This window comes from Mixophyes fleayi, chromosome 8 (assembly GCF_038048845.1).
Source record: "Mixophyes fleayi isolate aMixFle1 chromosome 8, aMixFle1.hap1, whole genome shotgun sequence".
NCBI lineage: Eukaryota > Metazoa > Chordata > Amphibia > Anura > Limnodynastidae > Mixophyes > Mixophyes fleayi.
The window spans coordinates 57987562-57999597 of NC_134409.1; the positions used below are offsets into that span (position 1 = coordinate 57987562).

General features: G+C 43.7%; 1 protein-coding gene across 1 annotated transcript in view; it reads right to left on the minus strand.

Moving 5' to 3' along the window:
- The window catches only part of STXBP3 (syntaxin binding protein 3), a 59608-nt gene that overhangs the window by 37834 nt on the left and 9738 nt on the right, over nt 1-12036 (minus strand). Inside the window, exon 5 of the mRNA XM_075182610.1 lies at nt 3548-3626. Coding sequence (XP_075038711.1) covers nt 3548-3626 — 79 coding nt within the window. The remainder of the gene's footprint in view (nt 1-3547; nt 3627-12036) is intronic.

The following is a 12036-nucleotide window of genomic DNA, read 5'->3' on the forward strand; positions in this document are numbered from 1 at the left end:
TTCTAAGGTAGAACCTGCAGAAGCATCTTGAAACACTGGAACCACTATTTCCTGATTAATGTGAAATCTGGAAACTACTTTCGGTTGAAAGGAAAGGACAGTTTGTAGCACCGCCCTATCATCATGGAAGATCAGGAAAGATTCCCTGCAAGAAAGAGCCCCAAGCTCTGACACTCGTCTAGCCGACGCTATGGCCAGCAGGAAGGCCACCTTCCATGTCAGGAATCTAAGGTCTGCTGACTGTAAGGGTTCAAAGGGGCCTTCCTGTAGCATGGTAAGTACCAAAGATCCCAGGGAGCCGTGGGAGGAATAAAGGGAGGTTGAATGTGCAGGACCCCCTGCAAAAAGGAACGGACGTCCGGAAGGTCCACCAGATGCCTCTGGAAGAAGATGGAAAAGGGCCGAGACCTGGACCTTTAAGGATCCCAGGCAGAGCCCTGTGTCAAGACCCCTTTGCAGAAAACCCAGCAGCCAGGGCAAATTAAATTTATTCGTATAGTGTGCCCGTTCCTCACACCATTTAATGTAGATGTGCCAAATTCTATGGTAAATGTGGGCTGAGTCCGGCTTTCTAGCCTGTAACAGGATACTCACCACCTTGAAGGAAAAACCTTTGGACCGCCAGAGGCTGGCTTCAGCCATGCCATTAAAGTCAGCCGAGGCAGTGCCAATGCTGAAATGGACCACACAGAAGGAGATCGCTGTGAAGAGGCAGATGAAGTCCTTGTCCTACTATCATGAAAAGGAGATCCTGCGTGGCTAATAGGGAGCTACCAGTGCCCTTGAACTCTTTGTCCCACCCTGCTTGTTGACATAAGCCACGGCCGTGGCATAGTCTGATTGTAGACGTACCAGGAATCCCTGAATAAGGGACTGAGCTCCTTTGAGAGCCATCAGCATGGCCTTCAACTCCAGGATATTTATTGGAAGGGAACTTTCTTGTGGCGACCAAAGACCCCGAAGGTCCAAATGTAGCGCCACTGCGCCCCAGCCCTTTAAACTGGCATCCTTTGTTATGATGATCCAGGTGTACGGTGCAAAGGTGTTCTTGAATCTTCCACCACTTGACAGAAAAGCGAGTCTCTGGGGACAACAGTATCCTCTGGTGCTCCAAGTGAAGAGTTGAACCTGACCACTTCTTTAGATCCCCCTGGAAGCATCTTGAGTGAAACCTTCCATAGGGGATTGTCTCAAAGGTCGAGACCATCTTGCCAAGTAACCTCATGCAAAGGAGCATGGAAGGCCTGTGACTGTCTAGGACCTTGGTTACCAAGTCTTGTACCGAGCAAACCTTGTCCTGTGGAAGGAAGACTTTCTGTCTTTTGGTATCCATAATGAGACCTAAGAAAATCATCCTTTCATCTGGTATTAACTGAGATTTCTGCACATTTATACGCCAACCGTGAAGCTGCAGGGTCTCTATGGTTAGGTGTAAATGCTGACATAGAAGCTGATCTGAAGGGGCTTTGATCAGTAAGTCATCGAGATAGGGCACAATGCTCACCCCCATAGAACGGAGACGGGCAGCCATTGCGGTCATCATTTTTGAAAATACTGAGAGTGCTGTGACCAGGCCAAAAGGAAGCGCCCTCAACTGGTAATGGGTCACTCCTACCATGAAGCGGTATATCTCATGTAGGAGGTGGGTGTCTGTGTAAATGGGAGTCTGTTTTCATTAAAACTTATGTATTATAAGCAATAGTGTAATTCTACAGAATTAAGGATATTAGATGTTACCTGAAGTTCCGTGACCTGTATAAAAGCAATTCTCCTGTTGCAGTGTGCTTTTTATATGATTCAGAAACGCTCTCTAAGTTCTAATATTAGTAACAATTACAGTAGGGGATACTTTATTCTTTAAAATTACTGTAAATATTATCTGCATAAACAGCAAATTCTGAGTTGCTAGCTTATTATCATTCTGATGTCAACTCAAAGTTTATTAGGAAAGCCAGTGTATTATAAGGAACAATACACTCTATATTGTAAATTATATAAAAGCCTGATTATCTAATACCTATAATAGACACTCCTTGGTGACTACTAATATGTATTACCCATATATCACATCACAATACATAGCACACAAGAATAGCTTAGCGTGTGACCCACCACTTTCATGCATAGTCAATATTGAGGAATGTGGGACACTCATCATTTCTCCAAAGAGACCGAGTAGCCTCCATGAATCTAAATATGATGCTCATTTACTTTTAGCATCAATTTGTCACAATAGTCATAGGAGATTGACTTGACTATTCTATATATAAGTTTGCGTACAATATAAATCACGTATCTGCTAGTTTTTCATGAACACACAATAATGGGATATTTATACTTACGTAAAATCCATTTCTCTTAGTCCATTGGGGAACACTGGGGATATTGGGGTACAGAGTAGGGACAGGGCGAACTGGCACTCTTTCCTTCCTACGGTTGTGTCTGGTTTTTATCTAAATCAACACATTGTCATTCCAGTCCTGAATGATTTTATGTATTCAGTTTAATGATATTTCTATTGGTTTTCTCAATGTTGTACGAGTCGACCGAATTTATGTGCAGAGGTCTCACAAGATGCGCAAGACTGACGATCTTTTGAGTCTCTATCATGCTCACAAAAGAGGCTGGCTAGCTTCTAAAGTAATTATTGCTAGGTGGATTACGGCTGTTATTCGTCAAGCTTATAGTAAGGCTGGGGAGCCTGTCCCAGATAATCTATGCAAGCACTCTACAGGGTTTGTAAGTGCTTCTTGGGCAGCCCACTATGGTGCTTCCAGAGAACTGCTGTGTAAGGCGGCCACGTGGTAGTCTGTACACACATTCACTAACTTTTACAAGTAAAATGTGTTTGCATCCAAGAATGCAAGTTTTAGAAGAAAGGTGTTTTGTGCCATTTCTTCTGAGCATTCCCTCCCATAGGGCAACTTTGGGTTGTCCCCAATGTCCCTGGTGTCCCCCAAAGGAAGACAGAGAATATGGGATTTTTATACTTACTTAAAATCCGTTTCTCTTAGTCCATTGGGGGACACCGGGCGCCCACCCTTAACGCTCTAGTTTCTCCTACAGTTTGACATGTAGTCTTGTTGGTAAGAGAATGTTGTTGTTTGTTAATTTTATTCTCTTTTTCTGTTTCTCTCTATCTCCGCTTTCTGTGGGCCTGGTTAAACATAAATTGAGGCTGGACAGGAGGTGGGGTATGGAGGGGGAGGAGCTAGGGCTTAGTTAAACAGAAGTTTAAAGTGCCAGTTCGCCCTGTCCCTACTCTATACCCAAATGTCCCTGGTGTCCCCCAAAGAAAGACAGAGAAAGTTAGCATTTACTCGATTCAACAGAAGGCTTAATAACAAAAAATAATCAACTAGTTTTAGTACAACCCTTTGTTTTCAACAATTGGCTAAAATGAGCTCAACATAATTAAGATTTTCAACATGTGTATGATGCAAATCAACAAGTCACTGTATCAATTATACCAGTACACACGTTTAAGTATATATTCCCCTGTAGGAATATGTTGCCTGTGTCCTCACAGTGCTGATCCAATACTTACTATCACTGAAGTAGATATAAGCAGCTTTGTACTTGCAGGAAGATTTAGACGTGAAGTCTTTCACCACACAGTCCACAGACTAAAATACATAAGTGTGACATGCAAGTCAAGACCAAGATGATTTGTCTCTTTACAATCAATTTGTAAATTTAAATTAATAATCTAAAAAAAAAAATGTATACATACAAGATGCACAAATACAGTAAACGTACACAAAGTGCTAATATAATCCGAAACCTATCAGAAAGTATATATAGAAAATGCTTTAGAAGAATAGTGTATGTATATATACATTCATATAAACACACACACATATATATATTTATCTCTATATATATCTATATCTAAAACATTTGCTTTTCCTGAAGCTCCTGCCATGTTTGATGGGCAGCCTGCAGTAGGACCTCTATGTACCTATAACTCCCTCTGCGGTATCAAAAACACTAACACAGTAGCACGCAAAACCCTGTTCACTTCAGATGACATCAGAAAGATGTTGTGGAGGTGGCTGGTGGGTAAGAGGAGGGCTGACTATAAACAGAGCTAATAAACCCACTAAAGCTTCCAGGAGCTTCAGAAGAAATATGTGCTACATATACCTTGCTAGTGAACATATCTAGAAAGCATCTACAGAAAGGTGTGGGGTGATTGTTGCAAAACAGACCATTAAGATGTATTGTGCATACCCTCCTGGGGAATATTTACATTTGAAAAGTATTCCCTCCATCACTCCTGGATAACAATGGTGTCACCAGCAGCCCTTTCATTCAGAATTATTTCATTCGAATACTAGAACACACATCTTTACTCATTTTAAGGCTTCATTTATGTGCCATTATCATTTTCTAAATAATGGATATTGATGACATCCCATCAGTTTGGTCTGATGAGATTCCTACTTTTGATAGATTCGTACCAAGCCTCAGGGATCTTGACACTAAAGGGAGATTAATTTAAAATCTGGACCCTAATCTGATCCTCTTTTTCGATGCTAAAGTATACAAAAAGGGTTTCCTGAATATAGCGAGTGTGTGTGTGTGTGTGCGTGTGGCTATAGAACATATCTATAGTGAACAAGACTTTTTTACAGCAACTGTTAAAAGTAGAGGAAAACTACCAACCAAATCTAGAATCAAAACTAGGAATAGGGAGTCCACCATCCTAATCTAAACTCTGTCGGACGTAATTCATAACAAATTTTGGCCTATACTGTCCAGTGAAGCATCATCCTTAACACTGTTATATTTCTTGTATCCTCAAATGGTTGTGGGCCCCTAAGCTACAGATATGACTAAAATTGTGTCATCTTCAATTAACTTGATAAACCATTCACCAAACAAAATCCTATGAGAACTGTTACTCTATGTTGAAAAGTTCCTGAATGGACCAAGGTTGTTACTATTAGAAATACATATCAGTGAAAGCTTTTCTCCCCCATGTTTCCTATGTGTATTTTTGATATATATCTTTATTGTATAGTTTTCTTAAGCTAATGTTCAGAAATAGATGAAGGCTTCACTACATCTCTTGCATTCTTGCTGCTTTAGCTGTCACAGTGAGTCTGTACTCAGAAGTACAGCAATTCTGCACTCTCTAAAATGTAATCTAGTGGCCAGATTTCAGTCCATAATGTAGTCACAATTTGTTGCAATCCGAATATGTTACCATAGTTCTACAGTACAAGGTAAAGCAATTTTCCTGTAACAAACTACGCTTCCTCTATTGTGGTGTGATAATAATCCCTTGCTTTTCATCATCTCCTCTTATGAACAAAATCTTTTTAGCAAGTAAGTTTCAAGCTACTTCAGGGAGGTAAAAATTACACAATTACAAGGATTTCCATAGCCAATACATGTTCTTTGAGAAAATAAGTGTAATAGATTTAATCATACACACATGAAGACACATGGAACACCATAAATCAAAAAAATAAAAAGATTATACTAGTCCTAAAGCATAGTTGGCCAACTGACAAAATAAGTTGACAAATACAATATGGTCAGTTCCGTTCCCTGAAAGTGGAGTGATGTGTATATTACCATTATCTAGAAGTAAAAATTTCTCATGGTACTCAACACAGAAGGCACTTGTTTTTATTGTTTAGCTTGCACTAGACAGATAAAAGCTCATTAGTTGCCATAAACCAGTTCACATTTTACACCTAAATAAGGTGGTGACAAATAAGGGGAACTTTTATATCGTCTTCAAGGGACTGCAACTGAAAACATTGATTCATTGAGTATTGTACAGAGAGGTGTGTATGTTAGACATAGTATTATGTTATCTTTTTATACAAGAAGTGAGCAAAATTATGGGTTGTGTTCACTACTTCTTTGATTGCTCTTTTATATGTTCAATCCTTTTCAGGCCTAAAGGCCCCAATAATACCACATGTTTTGCCATTAGATTACACCCACAGTATTCTTACCATCCCAAAAAATTGACAGAAGTTCTGGGAGAAGATAAAGGGATTATATGGTAGTGAAGACAATTCAAAGTAACTGAACTGAATTGTGAGCTCTGGAACAACACAGGTTATGATCATAAATAAGTCATATGATAAGAATTTTTATATGTATATCCCTTAATATTTACATTAGATACATATAAGGGAAAATTGGAGAATTATTAACCATCAAATTAATTCCTTGATTCCATGCTTGGTAACAGTCACTAATGTGTTAATTCTTAAGTTAGCGGAAGGCCAGACAGGAAACAACTTTTGCACTGAACTAAACAATGTCCCCTCCTCCCTTCCCAAGCACACAAACATACAGAGAAAAAAGGGGATTTATGTACTTATGTTAAATCTGTTTCTCCGATTCCGTCTGGGGGACACTGCTTACCATGGGTTGTGGAGGGAGCTTGGGGAGTTGGCACCTAACTAGTTAACTTTTAGTACTGCCGACAGACCCCTCCCCTCTACAATCCCCCTGCCTCTTCCTCTTCCTGTCAGTTAATTAAAAAGCCCCAAGGAGAAAAGCAAATCAACCAAAAGCACACAGAAGAAAAGCAGAAGGGAGGGATCGCAGTGTCCCCCAGACGGAATCAGAGAAATGGATTTAACGTAAGTACATAAATCCTCTTTTCTCTTTCATCCAGTCTGGGGGACACTGCTTACCATGGGGACGTTCTAAAGCAGCCCCCTAAGGGTGGGACTACTCTGAAAATCCCGCTCGTAAAGCATTACGAGCAAAATTTGCATCCGCAGATGCAAATACATTAAACTGGTAAAATTTTGTAAAGGTGTGGACAGAGGACCAGGTGGCTGCCCTGCAAAGCTGGTCGGCACAGGACGGTTAGCCTTTAAGTAAGCTTGCTCAATGGTTGCCGTAATCCATCTTGCAATGGACTGTCTTGAGACTAGCATCATAAAGAACAAACAGAGAATCAGTACTTGTAATTTGAGAAGTTCTCTTGACATAAATGCGGAGAGCCCTAACCACATCTAACTTTTCCATAGACTGTTGATCCGAATGGGAAGTAGATGAGAAGACCGGGACTACAATTTCCTGGTTCAGATGGAAAGTCGAAACTACTTTTGGAACGATGGAAGGGAGGGTTCTTAACACCGCTCTGTCCTCGTGGAAAATCAGATATGGTTCCCGACAAGACAGAGCTCCTAATTCCGAAACCCTACGTGCAGATGCAATAGCCAAAAGGAAGAGGACCTTCCAGGTCAACCACTTCAAATCTGCCACAAGTAATGGCTCAAAAGGAGGCCCCTTAAGCATAACCAGTACCAGGTTGAGATCCCATGGTGCTGTGGGCGGAACATAGGGAGGCTGAATATGCAAGACTCCCTGAAGGAAAGTCCTAATATCTGGTAAATCCGCTAATTTCAGGTGAAAAAATACTGACAGAGCCGAAACCTGAACTTTTAAAGAACCTAACCGAAGCCCTGCTTCCAGGCCACCTTGAAGGAAAGCCAACAAGCGAGGGAGGCGAAAAGAGGACGAGTGACATGTCTTATTTTCGCACCATCTGATGTAGGCTCTCCAAATCCGGTGATAGATGCGAGCTGAAACTGGCATTCTGGCTCGCATCATAATATTCACTACGCTGGAGGAAAAACCTCTAGCCCTCCAGAGGCTGGCTTCAACAGCCATGCCGTTAAACTGAGCTGAGGTAAATTCTGGTGATGGAAGGGACCTTTCAGAAGAAGGTCGTCTCGAGACGGAAGACGAAAACCTTGTCCTTCCGCCATAGAGATTATGTCCGCGTACAAGACTCGGCGCGGCCATGAGGGAGCTATTACAATTACTGGCAGACCGCCCTGTAATTACTCATCTGAGTACGCGAGGAAGCATGGGAATCGGAGGAAACAGGTATCCCAACCTGAACACCCATGACATTGTCATAACGTCCACTGTCACCGCTAAGGGGTCTCTTGCCCTTGCACAAAACCTGTGAACCTTTCTATTGTGTCTGTCCGGAAGACCCCACCTCTGAACCAGAGACTGGAAAACTTCCGGATGGAGTGACCACTCCCCCGGCATCATCTGGTGTCGACTTAGGTAGTCGGCCTTCCAATTCTTTATTCCTGAAATTAGAAACTGCTGGAATAAATTGTTCTGCCCAAACCAAAATTTGAGCTGCAATATTCATTGCTGCTGCACTCCTGGTTCCTCCTTGCCTGTTGACATATGCCACAGCATTGTCGGACTGAACTCTGACAGGGTGGCCCTGAAGGAGGGACTGGGCCCCCCCGGAGGGCCAAAAGAATAGCCTTCAACTCCAGCACGTTTATTGATAGGGCTGATTCCTGAACCGACCAAAGTCCCTGGAGCCGGAGGTGCAGAATTACCGCCCCCCAACCTTTCAGGCTGGCGTCCGTCGTGGCTATGATTCTCTTGCCCTTGAAGATAGAGAGATCCTCTGGAGATCCAAACGTAGGTGGGATCCTGACCATTTTGTCAATAGATCCCACTGAAAACAACGAGAATGGGCTCGACCGAAGTGAATGGTCTCGAAGGAGGCCACCATCTTTCCCAGCAGCCACATGCACAAGTGCATTGAGGGGTTGGGAGAAGACAAGACCTGAGTTGTTATACTCTGAATTGAACTGATCTTCTCAACAGGCAGGAACACCCTTTGCTGGCTGGTGTCCATAATAAGCCCTAGCAAAACCATGCGTTGACACGGAACCATCTGGGATTTCCTTAAATTTATTAGCCATCCATGGCCCTCGAGAACCTCCAAGGTGAGGGATAAGTGATGACGTAAGCAATTCTCTGTGGAGGATTTGATGAGCAGGTCGTCCAAATAAGGCACGACCTGAACTCCCTGAAGGTGAAGACATGCTGCCATAACTGACATGATCTTCGTGAAAACCCTCGGTGCTGTTGAGAGGCCGAAGGGGAGGGCCCGAACCTGATAGTGGAAGGATCTCACAGAGAATCTTAGGAGAGACTGATGGTGGATCCAAATGGGAATGTGGAGGTATGCGTCTTTTATGTCTATAGACGCCATAAACTGATTCTTCTCTAAGCCGTTTATTACCGACCTTAGGGATTCCATCCGAAATTCATCCACCATTAGTTAAGTGCACATTGAGACCCTTTCAGTTTAGGATGGGACGTAAGGAGCCGTCCGGCTTCTTGACCATAAAAAGGTTTGGATAAAACCCCTGTCCTTTCTGGTAATCTGGGACCCTGCAGATAACTCGATGAGAAAGAAGAGAGGCGACCCAATCCTGTATAGCCTGCCTTCTTGATGGATCTCGGGGTAGCGGAGTTAGGAAGAAACGATGTGGGACCGGGCCTAGCAGGTCTATCCTGTACCCTTCTGATATAATACCCCGAATCTAAGGATCTTGGGAGGACGCTGCCCACTGTTCCTGAAACAAAGACAGACGTCCCCCACTGGTACCCCCTCTGGAACAGAGTGGTCGCCAGGACGCAGGCTTCTCCTGGGTCTTGGAGGCCTGGCGCCTAGCTGCAAACGAGGATCTCTCCCTGGCAGAGGAGCCTCGAGAATTTGGCTGTCTGCCTCTAAAGGACTGTCCTCTAGGTAAGGAAGTCCCCCGAAAGGGCTGACGAAAGGAGCTGACCCGAGGGTTTCGGCTTCTGCTAGGGAATACCGGCAAGGAAGTGCTTTTGCCCCCCGTTGCCTGTGAGATCAGGGTATCCAATTCCGGGCCGAACAAACCTGCTGCTAAAAAAGGAATGGTTTCCACTGACTTTTTTGATTCCGCATCTCCTTCCCAGTATTTCAGCCATAACGTTCTTCTTGCTGAAATAGATGCAGTCTGAATAGAAGAGGATACAGCCGCTGAGTTCTGGGCCGCCTCATAAAGGTACCTCGATGCCTCCTTCAAATGCAAAGCCAGGGGAAGTAAATCAGAGTCCTGCAAGGCCTCTGCCAGCTGGTCTGCTCATGCTTCCATGGCTCTAGCCACGCAAGCTGAAGCAAATGTGGGCCTAAAGGAAGAACCCGCAGCCGCAAATATAGATTTTAGCTGGGATTCCACTCTGCGGTCATTGACATCCTGCAGAGATGCAGAACCTGGAGCTGGAAGTAAAGTGTGCTTGGCCAATCGGGCTATTGGAATATCCACTTTTGGAATACTCTCCCAGCGAACCACATCTTCCTCCTGCAATGGATACAGGGAAGAGAACCTTTTGGGAACAGAGAACCTCTTATCAGGCTGTTTCCAGGCTCCTTCTGCAATATCCTTAAGTTCTACGGAAGGGGGAAAATGGATAGCCTTTCTTTTGGCCTTCTTAAATAGACTTCTGTCTCTAGGAGTAGTATCCTCCGGTTCTGGGAGGTCCAACGCTTGTCTCACTGCTAAAATAAAATCATTAATAAATTGGCTTTTAGAGCTTTCTTCCTGTTCCAAAGGTTGAACCTGGTCAGGATCAGAATTAATTTCCCCCTCTTTCTCTGAAAACTCCTCAGAGTCTGAAAGGACCATAAGGGTATTATCAGATCTAGGCCTTCTTCTTTTAGCAGGTGGAATGTTTGGGGATTCAAGTAACTGGTTTAGTTTATCCAAACCCTTTATAAATGCTGCAGACCATGCCGGTTCTGTGGGAACAGGGGCTTGGTCTGTATGAGAGGAGGAAGGTCCTGGTATAGACGTTCCAATAGAACCTGTGGTAACAGGGAGGCCCAACTGAATACTAGTATTATTAGCCACCGAAGTAGCCACAGTAGATAGCAATTGATTAGGTTGAAAAACCATCTGTGCTAAAGAGGAAACCGACTGTGACAGGGAGGTCACCCAGGCCGGTTCCTCCGTCAGTGGGGCTGAAATATGCTGGGCTTGCGCAGGGGGGACCCCTGCCTCGCAGACAGAGCAGAGCACCAACGGGTCCTTCTGCCCATAGGGTAATTTTACATTACATTTAGAACATGTAAAATATTTTGCAATAGGGCCCTTTCCCTTATCTGACATTTCTTAATAAAGGAAGGCACACCAAACACACAGACTTAAATTGTTAAGTTTAGCTGAGTAGAGAGAGAGATATAAATGTGTGGAGAGAAAAGTGTAAACTACAAGTAATCAACTAATCTAGATATAAAAGTTGTACTTGTAACATTTTAAACACAAAATAATACTTAAGCAAGTAGGAGAACTATAATAGAACTCCTACTAGCCCACTTGTACACAGCAATACAGAATATGTGTTTAAATAAATCAGATACTTAGCCATAGGCCAAACAGGGGAGAAGTCCAACAGCAGTATCCTGGTGCCTGCTCCCTCAGATCTGTTCTCTCTTCCCGGGCTTCTCCTTGGCGCCAGAAGACTGGGATAAACCATCTCTCTCTCTGGAAGGAGGGGGAGCTCTATGTGTTAGCTCCCCCCCTTCAGTAATGCTGCCTCTGCAGCGATTCTGTGTCTGAATAAAAAATTTAAAGTATTATGTGGCAGAGTAGTGGAGACCTCCAGGGGAGGTCTCCGCAGTGGATAATACCAGATTCCCCCTCCTATGTATGAGGGGGGATCCTGGTATAGCCCCCTTCTCCTCTTCTCCGAATCCAAGATTGCCACAGTCAATGCAGTATCCGATAACCGGCGCTCTATGCCTGCAGTGGCAGCGCCGGTTATCGGGGAGGCTCCAGGAGTGACAGCGGTCAGTGAGACAGCTTGTCACTCCTAATTCAAGCACCAATTTCTTCAATCTCCTCCTGTCCCTGTCAGTGAGAGCCGCTGGCTCTCATCTGACAGGGTAGTGCCTGCGCTGCTGTGCTGCGAGTGTGTTCTCTATATTAGAACACACTCCAGCTCTGCCACCTGTAAAAAAAGTTAAAAGAATAAAATAAAAAAGTTAAAAATTACCTACAGTACTAAAACACTGCCCAACTCCATGGGCACCTAAAAAAACTGACAGGAAGAGGCAGGGGGATTGTAGAGGGGAGGGGGTCTGTCGGCAGCACTAAAAGTTAACTAGTTAGGTGCCAACTCCCCAAGCTCCCTCCACAACCTATGGTAAGCAGTGTCCCCCAGACTGGATGAAAAACCCAGAACATATAATAATGC